Source organism: Pungitius pungitius, chromosome 7, assembly GCF_949316345.1.
Source record: "Pungitius pungitius chromosome 7, fPunPun2.1, whole genome shotgun sequence".
NCBI classification, from domain to species: Eukaryota; Metazoa; Chordata; class Actinopteri; order Perciformes; family Gasterosteidae; genus Pungitius; species Pungitius pungitius.
This window is the reverse complement of record NC_084906.1, coordinates 11,474,260-11,494,179: the sequence shown is the minus strand read 5'-3', so window position 1 is coordinate 11,494,179 and position 19,920 is coordinate 11,474,260. Positions and strand designations below refer to the sequence as shown.

Sequence of the window (19,920 nt, the reverse complement as noted above, 5' to 3'; positions counted from 1 at the left end):
GAAATCCCTGTGGAGAAGTGAAATACCTTTGTAATGCAGAGCCTGACATATATCGCTACTAAGCCAAAACACCCCCTTCCCTGAGGAAGATGGATGGATAGACAGATGAGGGCATGAGGGATTGCAGAGGATAAAAAGGTTTACAGAGGTAAAGGTCTGACGTGGAAGCTCTTAAAAAATCCTGTTGTCATAAATTTGTTTAAAAAAAACAAAACAAGCCGAGATTACTCTCATAGCTATAGCTACTATAAATCACAGACAAATATCGCCTCCACCCCCTCTTCTTGCTAAAAAGAAAGACACGTTCACCCTTGAGTCTGATAATTTACATGGCGTAACCCTGGTGTCACAGCACAGCGTGGAGCCCACATCCCCAGCGCTGTGCTGCTGGTCTCAGGAGCCGAGGGGACACGAGGTGATATTCTCTGAGGGCCCGGGTCATTTTTACAGCTCTTTCGGGAGGATAGCTCGGGTGCCGTTCCCCCCGGCGCCCATCAACACCTACGGGCCCCTCCGGCTGCAGCCTCGCAGATACCACGGCGGGGACCGGCTACACAGCTGATACCCAGAGGACTTGGATGACATCACTTCCCCTCTACCATCTCGTCTGACATAAACATTCGGCTCTGCCTCATCGGGCGCATAGATAACGCTGGGAGGAGGGGGGCGGGGGGTCGTTGGAATGAGGAACAGAGGGAGGAAGAGGGGAAGAAGAAAAGGCACAGAGAGATTTCCTCCCTCATGCAGACACAGATAAGTGACTTTAAATTATGTGAGAGAGTTAAGACGTGTAATAACAGATAATTTAGGGCTTTTGGGCCATTAATGTGTTGCAGCTTTAAAACAAACAGTCAGATATAATCCAGCTTTAGTGTGGGTTTCACAGCTTGTCAGAGCGATGTGATAGTGCGGCTGCCTGAGCGGGAGGGGAGGGGGGGGGCAGAGAGATCCGTACAAGTAGGGTAGGCAAGTCAGATAAATGTTTGCATCGTACTAATTAGGGTTTGATATCTGGATGGTAGACAATCGTGTTCAATCTAGGAAACGGTCCCAACATTTGAGTATTGAGAATTGGTAAAAGAGCCAAAAATAGCAAACCGTGACCCTCCATGATTCCGAATTGACAAAGTGACAATGTTTTGTGAACTCGATTGGAAAATGTTCGGGAACCTTCCTTTTAAGTGGTTGCAGCATTTGCCTTGTGACCTTGTGTCAGGGCAGCGCTGATTGGAGCTGAGAGAGAGAGACTTGAGAGGGATGGACTCACAGTGCTAAGCTTGCTTGAGGTAATGATGATGCGCCGCTCATGCAGCATGCTGGCGTAGAGCTGGAGCATGTTGTTGACATCCACAGCCACAAAGTACTCTGTCAGGTTCCTCTGGAGGGAGACAGGAACAGAGGGAGATGCAGGTTCATAACAAACCGTTCTTGTTTACAGTCGAGCGTCAAAGCTACAGACGGGGAGCGTGCCATGCGGTAACTGGCTGTAGAGGACGTGGGCTTCAATCTCTGCATTTTGCAGCAAAAAAATAATTTAAAAAAATGTATGTGAAATACAGATTTTTTTGACGGTTTGATACAGAGGTGTTTGAAAAAAAAAAAAGGGCACCATGTCAATCAATGTTGCTTGAATTTGACTAATTCCAGCTGGTGTAACTTTTCATAAAGACTCGGGATGCTCCAAGCTTCAATTTGAATGCAACATTTAGAAAACGTGTTCAATTTGAATCCTCCAATACCCACAACAATCACTGAACTTCGACATTTAAAGTGCGAGCACCACAGGAGACAAAACCCAAACCAAAAGATGATGCAACCATTTCAAAAGGTGACACGTGTATTTGATTAAAAACGATTAGAGGCAGAGATGTTTCCCGGAAGAAAACACATCTCTCTTCAACTCCTTTTGTTTCTTTTTCCATGAATACTCACGCTCTCAGGGATGGTTGGAAGTCCATTGATATCCGGGGCGATGAAGTAGGAGTGCTGCGAAAAACACACAAACATGCAGGAGACAGAGGAGAGAAGGTCACCAGAAGCATACCACTCACACAGAAAAGAATGAGGGAAAAGAGAGGTGGGGTGTGTGTGTGTGGGGCTGGGGGTTCAACTTTGTTCTATGATTTATGGCTCATCTTCAGCTCTGTCTATATGAATTGCTGAGCTGGTGTCTGAACCGTGGCGATGCCTTTATCAGGCCCGCGGAACAGATAGAAGCTCAACAGCAGCTGAGCTCCCCGTAGACGCGGGCCGGGGTGATGTCTCCGGTGGAAAAACCGAGTCTTTATTTAAGCATTAAAAAGGCTCGGGGAGCAACCCGACACGCAGACAACACTATGTGCTCATGTGCATCCGCCGCAGACGCACGTACACGCAGACAGTCACACACAGGTTGTTTAGAGGATCACAGGGCTGCCTGTCCCACTTTGGGAGAGCAGGGCAGGTTCAGTGTTCACATAAAAGGGGCCTGAGAGGGGTGGTGTTTGGAGACAGGTAGACAAGTGAAACACACACTCTCCTGTATGCTTATTGCACCTGCGTTTCTAGAGGCCATCTGTTGCAGGCATCTGCTTAAATTATAAACGTAAATCATTTAAATATACAGCGTCTCGCATTTAAAAAATCTATTTAATCTTCGGGACTTCTTTGCGTTCAAACTTGTGATTGTTTATTTGTTTATTTGTGATACACATCGTGAAACGTATAATGTGGTGCTTGTGCGTCATTCTTCTCTCCATATTGTTGAGACTTTGTTGGATGTGTGGCCCGTGTGTGCATTTGCCCCAACATTGAAAACAGGAAATGCTCAATAGGAAGAAAGGGAATTATTTAAACTGAAGACAACATAACAGTTAAGCATTAAATAACAAATGATACAGTTCAGAGTATACAAACACCAGGAGTTAAGAAAAATCTGCCGCCATAAGAGTCAACAGCAAGAAAGAAGGACGTCTTTGATTAGAAAAAAAGAAAAACACACGGGTGAAAGCCCATCAATGTCAGAATGTAAAAACAATTTGATTCCATTCTGTGCTATTGTGATGCTTGCAATGCTGCATCATGGGACACTCAACAATGTCCACTAACTACAATGTTGGTCAGCTTTGTTCAAGCAACTTACACCATTCAACATTATTCTTTATTCATGTCGTGTTTTCTAATCTTCTTACCGTGAGGATTACAGAATGATGCCAATAAGTGTATAAGAGAAAGACACCAAAAGACTGACGAAGACAAAGCCATGGTAACACATAACTGTTTTGTTGACATCGGAACATTCAGTTCAATGTAAAACAAACTAAAATGTTTCACCCTTAAGTGCATTAAGAAGGAAAAATGTAAAAACCAAGAAGTAAAACAATAGTCCTGTTCCTTGAGGACGGTTGTTGGAGTCAAGTGAACCTTAAAGGAGATTCTCTGCCTACTTAATGGCAATTACATTTCTTTAATTTAAATGAATTATTGCGACCATATTCTAATGCATATTTTGGAAAGTTACCGTTGACTTTCGAGTGGCTAAAAATAAAAATAAACTCATTTTAACGTGGCAGTGAAAGAGAAAAAAGGAAATAATTTGTTTGTTCTTCCTAGCAGCAGCTGGCTTCAGCACACAAGTTCATTTTAAGCTAAAAATATTTTTATTAATTTCCAAACGAAGCCAAGCTGTTGTTCTGTAGCAAGACAGAAGCTGAACTACCAGGAATTTTAACGCGTTTAATGTGGTTATTTTAATGACAACTACTGTATGTTGAGACTTGTGATGTACTAAATCTTATTTCTATTTAAGGAAGTTAACATTACAGCTATTAGTTTACTCTGAATTAATGCTCCTATAACCCTAAATATGAACTGAGTCCGAGAACTTGCTCTCTTCCAGAAGTACACTCTTGTGAGATCTGGCAACTTTTCCTTGTTCGCAAACACACTAGATGACACATTTGCAGAATGCTAGCGGGCCAGGACGTAACTTCCACGAGGCGGTGATAAGGGCTTAAAGTCCTGTGTTTGTTTGACCCGTAAATCAGAACTCCTGCCCAGCCCGGCTTAACATTTTTTTTGTACTCTTTTCTGTTATCTTTGTTTTTATACCACATAACTTTAAATAGTTTCTCTCAACAAAACAAACACAAGTACGTAGCAATTGATGCACAACTTTGAAATGATTTACACTTGAATGAAGTTTAAAGTTTTACACTAAACCTCACTTATCTTCCACAGCTCCTACTTTCCAGTGGCCCCGAAAGAACTCCATTAAAAGCAGACAATAGATCACAACAGTATACATTTGAATGATGTCATTCCTATCCCACCTTGTTAATTAACTCTCCCGGGTAACTCTTGCTCACGCGTTGGTATACAGCGAGCGTACAGATGAGCGTACCTTATTCCCAACCTGCTGTGCAATTCTCTGCTTTACATTGAACTAAATGCTCCATTGCATTATAATCCTTCGGCTGCCAGAAAGGCGGATTGCTCCTTAGATATCTTTATAAACAATACTGCGGGAATGTGGGAAGAGAAGCCTGTTCACAGAAGACTAGAAATAGAATCTTTGAAATTACATAAAAGAGCAAATACAACTGAACAAATCAATTTGCAATCAGAGATCAGGGACCCGGGCCGATCCACCCGAGGCACAGACGCTCCGTAACGCCACGCTTTTGTTAGAGTGTATCGCAGATCTCTGCGTCGCTCTTCTCCTGTGCTAAGTAATGTTTCCCTGTTGGTCGACAAATCCTTGGCACTGTGATAATCACAAGCCATGCTCCTAAACTCAACCCAGGCTTTCATTGGCTTGCTTATCTGCATTTTTCTTTTTCTTTCGAAGACATGTTTGTATAAAAACATTGAAAGTGGGTTAACTGGAAAGGCATCAAGGAGACTTTTTGAGCACAATTGCCTTTGCTTTAAAAAATAAAAGAGGGGGGAAAACTTTTGATATTAAGAAAGAGAATATAGCAGTGTGGAATGGCATTAATCATTTACAAAGTTTGATTGTTTTCCAGAGAAGAAGAAACACACACCAAGGGCCCAGGATAGTTTGTTTTTTTGTTATATTTAAAAAGAGATCGCAGCTTATTTGGCCACATTGCAAAGCCGTTGCTCCCATGCGATTAGTGCAGCAGCGGCTTCATATTTCACAGCAGCCTCCCTTCCCTCGGCCCGGTTCTGCCGTTCACTCGTTCCCCTCCACTCACCGGCTCCGCGCTTCGCCGATCTCTCAGTACTTGCCCAGTGGCAATATACAACTGCTCATTCTTGCACAATGAGAGAGGGAGATAAGAGAACAAAACAGGGTTCACACATGAAAGGGGACAACGATCCTTTTTCTTGGCTGCCATGATAAAAAAAAAAAAAAGGAATAATTCGGCTTCATCAATTAAATATCAAACTATTGGCTTCCCGGAGAAAAGACACGGAGCCGTCACCCCTGTTCTCCGGGGCTTCCTTTCCAAGGAAGCTCGGGGATGTGGATGAAAAGACTCACAGATGCAGCTGATAAGAAAACCTTTGCAAAGAAAAGAAAAGCTGAAATAACAAGGAATATTAATTGACCGTGTTAACCTTCACATAGATGTATTGATTAGCTCGTATGAGTCTTGTTATGTTGTAAAGTCATCTGTGAAATTAGATGTGTATCCTTCTGAGACTCACGCCACAGAAGAGAACCCAGGGTTGCTTTTTTTTAATTGGTCCAAACACAGCGGAGGTCCTCAAGGACAGAGGCTAACACTGAAATTTGTTTCATCCCATTACTGGGTCGAGCCTAAGCAACTCGAGAAATAAAGATTAGTGGACAAAACATTATGCGTTTAGCAGTCCCACCGAAAATCATTACGTTCTGCTTAGGTAGTCGCTGGCTTTTCGGAGCCAAATGTGTTTAGCGTGAGTGTTTTATGTCAGCGCTGGAAACACACAAAGGAGGGGGGGGGGGGGGGGGGTGTCAGAGGTAACGCAAACACTGGCTCACTATGAGGGACACGGGGCCCGTTGAGCCTTTTTTGATAAGCAGGAGACATGACGAGTTGTGAGAGGACCCATCCAGTTTAAACATGTCCGGGTTCTGGCTTATCACACAAAAACCTGTTAGCGCCACTTCTTGTTTCCAAACAGAGTGTCAGCCGCCCCCGCCCCCGGTGTCCCCCTGCTCCCACCCCACCCGGGTCGTAACCCTCCCACTGCTCCCTCATTCATGTCGTCCATTTCAACCACTGTTTTTCCTCTGCTCTAATTTGTCACAGTTTTTTATGCCATCTTCGCCTCCTGCACTTGTGTTTGTGTAAATTTTTCTTGCTCATTATCCCTCTCGCCGTTGACCACTTCTGTCGTCTTGAGTGTGTCTCGCTCTACTTCGAACTTCTGCAGCCCACATCGCCGCTTCCTTTCCGCGGTCTCCTTCCTAATGCAACACACTCTTACAGCAACCTACCTGTCCTCCTTTCCCCCCCTTCTAGCGCTACGCGCAGCAGTCTTGCCTCTGATAAGGGGGAATACGAGATCTATACCTACCACACTCAGGTTGACTGGCGTGAAGGGCTTTGGCACAGGCAGATCATAGAGAGAATTCAGCATGTCATTCAAGTCATTTTCCTGGAGGAGAGAAACACACAAAGAACTCAAATAAATAAATAAATAAAAAGCCACAAAAACATGGGACACAGACATTTTATTTACTTGTTTTGTCGGTGTCACGAGTTATGTGTCAATCTCAAATCCGGCGCTGGGACAGGCGCTGGCGAGACCAGAGGGCAATCCTGCAGCGGGGCCTGAAGGGCTCCAAAACTTCCCACTGACGTATGTTTAACGAGCAATGGTGGGGTTAAAAGACTGAAAGACGCCCGAGTGTAGGGCCGCAGACGCTTATTGCCCAGCAGCGTTGATTAAGGGCCCGAGAGCGGGCTGTCAGTAATTAAGCCGGGGGGTCCCCCCCCCCCCTCTTCTCTGAGAAGCGGCCAGACCGAGCGAGCTGGCTGCACCGCGGAACAGGCCGCCGAGATTATTCTTCCAGCATTTATGGGCTCTGCAAGGAGATTACCATTTACACTCGGGCCTGAAAACTGACAACTGTCCCGAACACAGAGGCATTCTTGCTTGTTTTAGACCCTTTTTCTATTCTCCCCTCTCGGAGAAGTTAAGTTTCGGGCTTTGAACAGTTCCTTCTTGGGAGGAACATGTGCGCGAGCCAGAAGGAAACAGAAACTCGAGAGGAATGGGGGCGGCGATGTACAGTAAGAGGAGGGGGGGCTGGAGGGGAGGGGTTGTTCTGCGTTGGGGTGTGTGTGTGTGTGTGTGTGTGTGTGTGTGTGTGTTTGTGTGTTTGTGTGTGTGTGTGTGTGTGTGTGGGTGCGTGCGCCAAATCGAACAGCCTCCTGTCATGAGAGGCTCAATGCTCACACGCATGGTCAGCAACACGGCCTGGGGAAACAGTTCATTTACCCCTCGCCTTAAACCCTCATCGCTCTTCTGTCCTCCCTCGTCTGTCAACATCTCCCTCTCGCCCGGAACGGACAGCGGGGTAAATAGAAACCAAATCATGCACACTAACACTTCAGTCACCCAGGATTTCTGGGTCTTTTTTGGATCTCTCTCCCCCCCTCACACACACACACACACACACACACACACACAAATTGATCTATTCCGCTCGGCTGGCTCTCTGTATATCAAGACTCCATCCCGCCCCTGCATCGCATTAATGTGCGGATGTGTTGAATGTTTACCAAACGTGTTTGTGATAGCCAGCTTCGGCGGGCCTCTCTGTCCTGATCATTGCTCTCTAAGGATCTTGGAGGAAGCAGTGACTACATGACAATTGAAAGCGGTGCCTAAGCTCTCGGCATCTCTCCCTATGCTGCCTCCCTCCATCCATCCCTCCCTCCCTCCCTCCCTCTTCTCACTTCAGTCTCAACATGGGAACATCACCTACACCCTCTGCGCTAGACGCCGCACATCTCCCCAGTTTGTTGAATATTTTACATTTCCCCTCCCTTTGCTAGTACAATGCACCGAATAGTCTGGGGAAAATTCTTTTGTGTAGTGCGAGCATCGTGTGTGTTTGCGTGCGTGCGTGCATGTGTGCGGTTTTGTTAACGATTTGTTTTCCAGTAAATCATCAGGAATAAATTCCAGTGTCAGATCAGCATTTGGTCTGTGAAATGTCAACATTGTTGCCGCTAACAACAGGAGCCAAGTGGAGCCCAATACGGCGAACAAAACTTGCACACCAAAGGGAACCAACAGAATGGAGGAAAATATCTCACCACAGTACAGTTACAAAGACATTAAACCGTGCTCGTTTTCCAGTCAAATCAAACCACCGCGTCTTATTCCTCACGCTCTTACCCTGCAACACACACACACAATTCTCAATAAATACCCCGGCGATGATTACCTGTTGTTTTGTCAAGTAGTCTGCCAGAGTATTTAGCAACTTGTAGTAGATTTCGAACCATGGCAGATAGCTGAAAGAGTTAGAGGGGCAAATGCATTAATGACAATATTTGAATTCATTTGATCATCAACTACAATAATCAAACAAGATGTGCTTCACTATAAATGTTTGTTCTATTTTCTCTGTCCATCACGATGTTTAGAAAAAATGTCACCATCTGTTTGGTCAAAAAAGGTTAATAGGGATGAGTTTTTAATGTATATCCTTGCTATGCATGTGTTATTGTAAGCAACCCATTGTTTTTAGATCAAACTCTGGCAATTGATAATGGATTGTGTTGCATGCTCCTGCAAGGCACCAAGTCCTTGTTGCAAAGGGAAAAAACAATGCTATCTAGTCGGTATTAATTTCGGTACATTCTTCGATAGCCGTGTGCCGAGGAGGCAGAAAAAAACAAACAATGGATTTTACATTCTTTAACAAAAACCAAAGCGTAGCTTTCATATGATGTGGAGGGATGCAAAGGTTTACATGCTTCTCACACAGGCACAAGGTTAACAAAATGCAGCCTGAGATGCCCCCCTCTCTCCCTCCACTTGACCCTCCCTGCATTTCTTCTGCCCTTTGCATTAAAAAAAGAAATCTTCTCCTTATTGAATCAATATTAAATAAATAAATTCATTAACATGCTCAAAATAATTTATACCGCAATGTTTGTGTTAAAGCTAATCATTGAGCACACCCACCATAAGCTAAAAGCATCTGCAGCGTGGCTTTCTTTACCAGTTGACATATTCTTGGCCAAGTCGACTTGCTTTCTAGATGGAAGATGGCCAACACTTTCTATTAGCATGAAAGAGGGCTCAGTTTCTAATGTTATGCAATCAATAATAATGAAATTGTGGTGTCCTGTCAATGTATTGAACTATTTAGTTTACTTTGGGATTTTAACATGCAGTTGCAGCATGAATAATGATAAGCATACGATGAAATAAACAGAAACTCAGATTAATGCTTCATTGACTTGCCTGGATGCAGCATTAAAAAAAAATCAGAGGCAAAATGAGTAAATCAATCAAAGGTGGATTCTTATTTGCTCAGCGAGTATTTGTTAATGCCCGAAAGTGAAATAGAAGTCATTAAGACAATCATTAAATTCAAGTACGACATCTGACAGGGAGCTTCAATCTGCACTTTCTTTGCATATAATAAATGATACATTGGTCAGGGAGAAGCTCTGACTGCATGTGAGTTCAAAAGCCAGGGAAGTCCAGCTCAGGCAGTTGGCTGGAGACTGAGGACTTTGCAGGGCATGGGTCAACGGCTGCTCTGCAGACTGGAATTAACAGACAACAAGAAAACAATAAAGTCAACCTAATGCAAATTTTCATATCGCTAAATCCGCGAGGGGCCAATGACAGGCCAGGTTCCCTGAGAAGTGCAGCCAAGCGCACCAATCAGAGAGGCTGAGTGACCATTAGCCTGAAACAATCAGCCTCTTAGCATGCCAATATTTTGACGTCTGTGTGAAGATTTAACGCAATCAGGTCACATTCGCAGGAGAGCCTCCGTTCAAACATGCGTATGTTAATTCACATGCTGACCGGATATCAAGCTCCAAGACCTATTTCTGCCCAGGCGATGCAAATATCTGCATATGGGGTCAGTTTACATTTAGCAATCACCCCAAAAGTTCAGCTGATATAATGACTTACAGGGGAGGGCAAAGCCTTTGTATTATCTGCCTTCTGTATGTGTGCTTAAAAAGCCAGGCTTCTGGACATTAATCCTCCATTTTTCACAGTTGAAGGGGATGTAAATAGGACTCTCGCTGTCAGGGAAGCCGTCAGGCCTCACAAATCTCACAGTCATTACGCTCCTTCACCAAGGTGCTGTAAATCCTTTGTTTTGGAGGAAAACGCATGATTGCTGAGAAAGGCAGCCAAGCACAAATTATCAATATTCTCATAGCATCTTCCCGCAATAAGTAATGTCTTTTCATGCTCTATTTTAACGTAACGGAATGAAAATAACTCGGAGATTAATGGTTGTGTTCTACATCTCCCTCCTCCACCCTGCTCTACTCTCTGTGTTGATGCAAAGTTAAAGTTTGGAAAGCTTAGAGAGATACTCCTAATCATCACAGTTCATTGCTCAGATCTGTTTGTGCTCTGCAAATCCTCCAATAGAGAGAGAGGCATCCATCACAGGAGTTCTCAGTGTGTGGGGGCCCCCACAATCTCCCCTGCCATTTTAAACACATGTCTTCTCAAAGTGCCATGTACTCAAGGAATGAACCAGTTAATCTGCGGTCCACTCACAGCCCGTCATGCTCTTCATCCGTGGCTCAGACAACCTCACTGGGCGAATATATCGGACAGAAGACGGGGACATAGAGGGGCCTTTTGGGAATTTACAATCACGCTATTATGGATAGAAATGCAGCCGAGATAAGTTTTCACAAAGAAGTTGGTTTTCACGAGCACTTGATGTAGCTGTGAAAGTGAAATAAACTATTCACAAAATCTTTAAATATTGTGAACAACATTGTGAATAAACATTGTCGTGCTCAGATGTTTTAACTATCCACATCAGTAGTTAAGGCCTTTTATTAAGTCTTTATATTGGAGCACTTAGATTGCAGCCCCTTTTGCTGCCATAAAGTACCTATTGGGTGTTAAACCCGACACTTATTCCTTAAATCTCAATTAATGCACAGACACAGGGGGTCGTAAGTCATCTTACACTTTGTAGACGGCTCAGTGGAACATTTCATTACGCCTTTACTTTCTCGGGTTAAGGGTTAAGTACACGGAAGGAAGCGTCCTCCGAATAATCGCTAAGTGACCACAAACTGAAGCAACACGGCTCCTAAAATGAGTTATTGAAGAAAGAGCCACTCTGTTTGTCTGCGAATCACTGACAGGTTTAATAGAAACTCTGAGAGAGGATGGAGGAATAACATTACAACACAACAGTTTTAAATATTTTGTGCTGTTTTGTGGAGGCTATGCCTGAAGGAAACAAAGCCCATTCGGCCACGGCTTGAGCAGCGAGACTACAAAGGCCCATTCACATAAAACTGTCCCACTCATTAAGGCACTTCCTCCTGCAAGCAGAGGTGACAATTTTACAGTCCCAGCACTTCACCGATCTGTTTTATATCAATGGGAAATTATAGATGAAATTAAAAATAAAATAAAACTAGTGGAGCTGGCCCTAGTTGATAATTATTTAAGAACTGTATCATTTACAAGATCCATGTTTTTACTGTTCTTTGGGTTTCATTTTGTCTCGAGACAAACTAATCTGCTGTCCTTTCCAACATTGTTATACATGGCAGAACAAAAAAGACTAATAAACATAAATTTACATATACAAATTTAATTTAAACATTTGTCAATGAGACTTCTTAAATGTTCAATTTTAGAATAATGAATCTTAAAAAAAATAAGACAAATGTAACTGGAGAGAAGCCAACATTTTTTAAATAAACCTTAAAAAAAAGAATTTAAAAAAAATCCTTTCTATACGTTGTCCTATTAAAAATGAAATAAGCCATGCAAACTACTCAAAATGCATAATGAATTTTATACATCATATGTCAAATGAATTAGCATGTCTAACTCAGTGAGAGGGACAGGGGAACCTCTGCTAATTGGCAGTGAAGCTTCATGCATAATTATGGGCCAAGCGTCTTTGCTGTCGCACTGTGGCAGTAGCCGAATAACGAGGAGAAAAGAGGGAGGGAGAGAAAGAGAGAGAAAGAGAGAGAGGGAGTGAGAGAGAGAGTAAAGAAAAACAAAGGCCATGGAAGCCGGCCAAGGAAGGGTTGGTGGTGCAGGGAGGAGGGAGACTGTTCTTCACAGCAGCTCATCAGGGCAGCGACAAACCCACGACTGTCCATCAACCGACACACACACACACACACACACAAGGTGGCGAGAGCAGCACTTACAGGAGGGCTTCTTTACACCAACAGAGAAAAAGAAAAGGCTTTGTGCTCCTTTTCCAGTTTGGTGTTTGTTAAACTGCTTAATACATTCATTAAAAACGTATTTATTTGAATATTTTTCCTCTGTTTATCCTAAAGCATGTGAGCCTGTCCACTGAGATTAACACTGGAAAGCTCCTTTTTCGTAATGGTAAGGTAATTACATCTGTGAAAACATAGTGTCAACATGCAATTACATGGGAATTAAATAATAACCGCCTTTTTCGGAGGGTAATTATGTAAAGAAAATGCTATTTTGCTGGGTTTGGTAGCCTAATTTATGTACGCTGCGATAAGATGAATCCACCTATGAAATATCAAAAACTTTTGGGTAATTATAGCCACATCACTAACATATTTGTGTGGGCAGATATATATTTTTATTATGGCATAGTGCAGCTCAGTGTGAAGAGAGGGAATTAATGGAAATACGGTCTAAAAAAATAATCTGTGCTAACTTCTAAGATCGGGTAAATTAATATTTTTATCGGCGTTATCGTATAATAGATGCAGAACTAAAAAGAAAATTGTTCTGAGACTGATCCAAAAGGGGCAAAAAGAAGTATATACGAATAAATAAAAGCAGTGGTGTTTAAAAAAAAAATCTTGATTCTGATTTAGAGAGAAAAAATGTGGCTGACTTTTATATCCTTGGATTTATGATGTAAAGCATAGCTCCATCTACTTCCAGCTGTTGCTCTTGACATTTTGCTCATTTTATGAGAGTTACATATATATGGGATACAAACAAAAATTACAAAATCTTTGTTACAGAATAGTAAAGACTGCAGTAAACTGCAGTTCATTAGAACAACATGGTTTTAAATAAACACAAAGTAAATTTATGGACCTTGTAGTTTCAAAACTTGAACACGATTTAGCATGAATGTATGTGTATGTGTGTGTGTGTGTGTGTGTGTGTGTGTGTGTGTGTGTGTGTGTGTGTGTGTGTGTGTGTGTGTGTGCATTACCTGAGCAGACATATGCAGACCCGGCAGCCTTGAGTGAGTCGACAGAAACCAAACCTCTGTTTGCTGTCTATGTCCGTCAGCACGAAGGTGAAATTCTGCCCCACCTGATTCTGGGCAACCCTGAGGCCAAAGAGGAAACACGCACACACTCACAAACGGCCAAAAACCACACATAACTACTTAACAATCAACTCGATGCAATGGGGTGTAGTAAATCTACGAAATCATATACATTTAAAATTGAAAAGAGAAAACAAAAATAATTTGATCTTGCTGGATGAAAAACAATCCCTCAAGACAACATCTAAATCGAAGCCAAATCTCCAGTCAAAGTCCAAATCTCATGTCACATATTGCCATTATGGCTGAACAAAAGTAGAAACCCTTTTTGAAAGTGCAAGGAAGCTCCGTACATCCCTATGCCACTAGATGGCAGCAGCTCAGCTTCAGTAAAATACTGTGCAATACCCCCCCCCCCCCCCCCCCCCGCCCTTACACTCTCTGTCTTTAAAATGTGAATTTTAACATTTTATTTTTCCAGGCTCAATATATAGGTGCCGCTACTTTCAAAAACCCGCTGGTCTGATCAGATCTATGTGAGAATGAGAAGATAGAAGAAGACAGATAATGGAACTAACATCGTTAATGGAACTTGTTGTTATCATCATCATTATAGTGTCCTTGTCATCACACCATTTACATTTGGGGCCATTTTGCCAACAGCTGTGTGGTTTCTAGGTGCAGTCAAAGAAGATTGTAGGCAGGCAAATATCAGTTTTTTTGTGTGGAATCTCAACGACAAATTCACTCAGTACCCTCCAACAGTTAGTTAATCATCATGTGACTGGAACACAATTGTGTGCACAAAGCACACTTCATCTCATTTCCTTTTTCTAACGCAGAGGAGAGCTATAAATGTACATGAGCGTGTGCTTTTGTGTGCAGTGTGAAGGAGGTGAAAGTGTCACTGCAGTGGAGAACGATGGAGAAGCTGAAAGGGAGAGGAATCGTACCTTTCCACGTCGAAGGGAAAGCAAAACTTTGGTATCATCTGGAGAACCTCCTGAGGAACCAGAACAGAAAGAGAAACGCACCATTTTAGAGAAACAGATGTCACAGGGAAAACAAATAATAACTGCCTGTTTCAATAGGAAATCCCATGGGCCCCCACAAAGTGGACGCTATCAGTTGGCTGAACAAAATGAGGATTAATGTTAAATGCTGCTGATATCAATCTGACTAGACCCTGACATTCCAAACTCTACAGCCCAAATGCACTTAATCCAAATGAATGGGCAACACACGTCTCAGAACACAGTAGAAAGGAGCTTCGATCCACAGCTTGAATAATTAGCACTCAATAAGATCATCGATTATTAGGTGGCGAAGGGAGATGAAAAGATGAAGGGAGAGAGAGAGAGAGAGAGAGAAAGAGGACACAACACTGAGGCAATGGTGGCAGATTGTAGTGACAATGGACTAAGCAGTTCTGAGGGGTTAAGAGGTAGGGGGGGTTGGGGGGGGGGTTACAAGCCTTCAGGGCTTTACCTCCCAACACCTCCCTTGTGGGCTGGGGGAGCGGGAGGAGGGTGCGCGCTCTTCAAGCGAGGTGGGAGGGGAGGGGAGGGGAGGGGGGGCACCTTTCCACCAGCAGCATATGGATTGAGACAGGGAGCAGGAACAGAGCGGAGTGCCATATGGGCGAGGAACTCCAGACCAGCAACACAGCCTCCGACTGACCGGGTCCCCCCTCTGGCTGTCTGTCGCTCTGGCTGTCACTCTGGCTGCCGCTTTGCCTGCCTCTCTGCCTGCCACTCTGCCTGCCGCTTTGCCTGCCGCTCTGGCTGTCGCTCTGGCTGCCGCACTGGCTCTCTGGCGGCTAACCTAGCCCAGAAGGGGCGCCAGGCATCGGGTCCTTCTTGTCCTCTGCCTCTCTCAGAGTTCCCCTGACAGACTAATGGTTGGGATTGACTGGTAGGCTGTCAGCTGTGCTCCGGCCTCTTTCGCCGCCTCCCGCCTTCTCTTGGTTTGCCTGCCAAGCTTGGCCGCTGAGCCCGAGGCCCGTCTCTCCTTTGTGATTGAAGATGTCCGAGGTGAGAGGGGTGTAGCTGCTCCACTATCGCTCACTCTGCCCGCCCCCAAAGGCCGATACTAACGGCAGGTCAGGTGTCTTCTGATGCTGCCGCCTACTGTTGCTAAGACCTCGTGCGTTCACCGATTCCCAACCCAGCCCACCTCCGTAAAAACTTAAAGCTGCCAATTCTGCACAACATGACCAAAGCCACGGACAAGCGAGCAACAATGACATATGATAGAGGGGCGGGGGGAGGTGGGCTGTTCGTCAATTTTAGTGTATGCGAGGGCCTTTGCCTGCATCAAGGACTTGCATTCAATGCGAGAGGATGGTTAAGCATGTACATTTGTACGCATTTGTGTGGGTGGGTGGCTTGGTTTGTGTGTTTGTTGGTATGTGCGCACATGGAGCGTACGGGAGGGGAGGGTAGGAAGAGGTTGTTTTTACTTATCGGGATCTGTGATCAAATTGAGAACTCAACAAAGACGAAGGGCTCGGTGGCAGTGAAGGTCTCCGTGTCTGCTATGGGGAACGTGGGTGTGTGTGTGTGTGTGTGTGAGACTGTGCCTTGGCGTGTGTGGCTGTAAAACTGTCACACACATCAGAGCTGCCATCGCTGTATGCGTCTGGTACTATTATTAACCACTATGTACACACACACACACACACACACCAATATGTTCCAGAGAGCCCACCCTGGCTCATTGCATATGGCTCACAAATCAAAACAGACACATATAGACACACACACACACACACACACACACACACACGCACGCACGCACAAACACGCAGGATTTTCCCCGCAGATAAAAACATTTGACTTGCCAGATTTGAAAGTTGTCACAGCCCCGCCCACATCAGTTGTCTCCGTTTGAGTGACAGTCTTGGGCTGTAGCGACTCTGATCGTTTTCATGTGTGTATGATGTGATGCACACATGAAATGTGACAGCAGACAAGCTCTGTCTCTATATATATACATATTCATATATACATTCTGACCACCATATACACATACAGTCTGTGTGCCTCAGGTATGCTGGTGCCTTGTACAGTCCACAGAGCTTTTTAAAATACTGTCTTTAGTTGTTATATCGTTGTCTGTTTCTGTGCCTTAAATCGGCAAAAGAACTCTTCTTTCTAAACCAATATACTGTATGTAGCAATATATACTTTAGGCTGCAACTTATCCAATCATCATCAAACACAGGAAACTAGAATTACCGCCTTTCAGCTTCCTCCCACCCGTCCTGTTAAAGTCTCCACCCATTTCTGTTCAGAAATACCTATATAGTTTTATCCTTTGAGACATTTGTGTGAAACAGTTTGGTTGAGCACATTTGGCCCTAAACTAAATTTTTGCGGCCACGGTGACCTTTGAGCAAGTAAATTCTTTTCTGTTGAACCTTTTTGAAGTTTGAAGTTTCCATTGGGCATTCCTGAGATAACCACGTCCATAAGAATGTGGACGTACAACCTGAAAACAGACCGTTGTCCATCACAGTTCATCATAGTAAAAGCTGAAGCACATTTATATATATAAATATGAGAGAGAGAGAGAGAGAGAGAGAGAGAGAGAGAGAGAGAGAGAGAGAGAGAGAGAGAGAGATTTACAGTATATCTCAGAAGCTGGACGAATACAGAATAAATCGCCCCTAAATGCTCAATAGTTCCTGTTCCAACATCCCTTTCAGTTTTTAACCAAATAGACAGTTTGTAGGCAATCTGCAGCTCACTCGCTTCCTTTTTGCTCATGTGTCTGTTTTCTTAATACCTGTACTACTGATACCACATCTTTGCATCCGTAGCTCTCCTTCCTCTGTCCATGACTGGGCCTTTACCGTGGGGACGCATCTAAACAGAGATGGCACACAGGGGTGCGGGGGAATGGGGTGGGTATCTTACGCAGCTTCTTAGTACAGTAAGCACCCCACCATCTCTACCACACACAAACACAAACACACACACACACACACACTCACTCCTTGCCATTTTCCCAAGACAAAAGAAAAAGAGGCAGCTAATATATTTGTGAGGGGGCGGGGTGGGGTGGGGGTGTGAGGAGGAATCTGCGCGTCTGTGTGTGCGCGCACTGTTTATCGTGAGTGGAGACAGCGGTATCACTCAGCGAGACAGAATATCTGGGTTCCCCCAGCGGACGATCGTGCTATCGTTGCAGCACACAGCAGCTTTGCACCGTGCCCCTGCAGGATAGTACAGGTGCGGTGGGGAAGAGCAACAAACTCTGCAGCAAGGGGGGACAATCTTGTTTTTCTGCTCTTAGAAAAATAGGCCTCAACTTCCCCTTTATTCCCTGTAGTACCCTGATAATTTTGGAAATAATTGTGGTGAGCTATAAATGGTTGAAGCATATATTTAGGGGCTGAGGAGCAGGGGGGTTGACACGTGACGGGTCTTTGCATAAATCTCCCCTCTTGACCATTCACAACCACTAAAAAATAAATAAAAAAGGGGAAAACCAGCTTTGAAAATCCCAGCAAGTGGACAGAATGATGTAAACCAGTTCATTATCACCGGATTAAACGTTAAACTCAGCCACTGCCATGGTGTTTCATTTTGGGTGGGAAGTACATGAGCAATGTTCATTTTCCCATATGCTCGCCAATATAGAAGAGAGAGGCAGAGGACTGTGCAGGCAAGGAGGGAATGAAGGGGGATTGAGTAAAATGAATAAAATGCTAAAGATAATAAATTATGAGGCAGCAAAAGATACAAAAGAGCATGGCAGACATGTAGTGAATGTCTTAAAGGAGGAGTGATGGAGGAGGTATTCCGGACACAGCAGCAGAAGGAGGAGGGGGGGGAGAGACGAGCGGCCCGGTTCATGCCCCTCTCCCCGTGCAGCGAGGACTCTTCCCTGGGGGGACTCAGACTTTAAGCCCCTGTCCTGCTTTATATTCCCCTGGCTTCTGCAGCCAGATCAATCTAGCTAAAGCTACCGAGTGAAACTCAACCTAGTTCAGTGCAGCCCGGCCCCCAGAGCCCTCGGTACAGGGTTTGTAGTTTGAGGAGGAATGGAGGCCGGCGGATTTGTAAATGTACCACTGGTATACCCATTTCAGAAGCAGACTTTAAAAGGACTATATCAGTGTTTTTGCATGTGTTAGGCCATTACTACAACTCACATGCACTGTACATTACTGTCTGATAGCAGCCTGTACCATTATAGATTTCTGAATGTCTGTTTTACTGTACAATCCATCACATTAAACCTGGTTTTATTCATTTTTTTCAGTTAATTTATTATTTCGTGGTAATGGAACTGCTACTGATTTGAAAAGCCAAATCACCATCACCATCACCAAACATAAATAACATCAAATAATTCAGGCATGATGTTTACTGATGGATTACCTAACTGTAGTTAAGTGTTTGCAAGATGAGCTTTTGTACCATATGGATGTGAATAGAAAGCAATTAAAGCAGCGCCGGGAATTAAAACCATTAAACGGCAAAAACAACAGCGTCAATGAGATGCTTCACATCTCCATGAGGATGTAACTGAACTTTGCTGAGCTCTGGGGGTCAGCTGATGTGTACGAGTTAAGGAGTTATTTTGGTCTCCAAAGAGGTTAACAACCCCTAACCAACCATGTAAATTGGTGCTACTCATCGTCTGTGACATCATTAATGTTACTGCCCTAAATATTATAAGTGTAAGGCCAGAACATTCTACAATTGCTCATGATTTAAACTTGTGACCTTTAGGTGGAAATCCGGTGCAACAGTGCTGGTTTTTCATGGAAGTCTAGGAAAATAGTTTGATTTTCTTTTTTCTCTAGTACATTTTCCAACTGCTAAAAAAAATAATCTGAAATATGTGTGTGTAGTACTGCAAACAGAGTAATTGTCAGTTCAAAATGATCTCAGGTTCACCGAGGTAAAACGTTAATGAGGATGACATCACATGGCTAAAAGCCAGGTTTTGCCCTTCTGAATTCCTTAATGGAAAATCACGAGACGTCCTTGAAATGACTATAAAATGGCTGTTAGAGGACCTCTGGTTGAGTTTTAATTTGTTGGTCAAACTGCACATTTATAGCTTCAGTCACACAGTTGTTAAACCGCACAAAACATTCTTACATTTTATGTAGGCCAAAAGTGACACACTTTGAAAAACTACAATCTCTACAATAGATCAACATCTGGTCCGTGCTCAGGGCTCCATTCCCACTGAATACCGCCTTCTCCACAGTTGAACTCAATAGCTCAAATTAATAATGGCAGCTATGCATTAACTACTCTTGTATGTGATGCTATTCCCCAACGCATGCCTGATCAATTGATCTCAAGAGTGTGCTTAGGGTCATATTTCAGAGAGACCAGACCCCGTTTGGATATATTTAATAACAGAGAGAAATAGCATGTGCAAAGCCATCTTTTCCATGTGTGTCGAACATGCGGTATAATGGGGTTTTGAGGCTACGGTGGTTTGCAGCACGCAGGGTCCCTGGTTATCCAGCCAGC

The 19,920-nt window shown here is 43.9% G+C and overlaps 1 protein-coding gene across 6 annotated transcripts in view; it reads right to left on the bottom strand.

Annotated features, from left to right (window-relative positions):
- Window positions 1–19,920, bottom strand: part of dennd1b (DENN/MADD domain containing 1B) — a 100,321-nt gene that overhangs the window by 49,860 nt on the left and 30,541 nt on the right. For 3 of the 6 annotated variants that reach the window (XM_037468841.2, XM_062563428.1, XM_037468843.2), the window contains exons 4-10: window positions 14,371–14,420; window positions 13,358–13,477; window positions 8,393–8,462; window positions 6,511–6,591; window positions 5,199–5,258; window positions 1,933–1,986; window positions 1,268–1,378 (exon numbers count right to left, since the gene is read on the bottom strand). In XM_037468841.2, the coding sequence (XP_037324738.2) occupies window positions 1,268–1,378; window positions 1,933–1,986; window positions 5,199–5,258; window positions 6,511–6,591; window positions 8,393–8,462; window positions 13,358–13,477; window positions 14,371–14,420 (546 nt within the window). Of the gene's footprint in view, window positions 1–1,267; window positions 1,379–1,932; window positions 1,987–5,198; window positions 5,259–6,510; window positions 6,592–8,392; window positions 8,463–9,138; window positions 9,798–13,357; window positions 13,478–14,370; window positions 14,421–19,920 lie in introns of those variants that run through there. The other 3 variants (XM_062563430.1, XM_037468842.2, XM_062563429.1) reach the window with 2 other exon arrangements.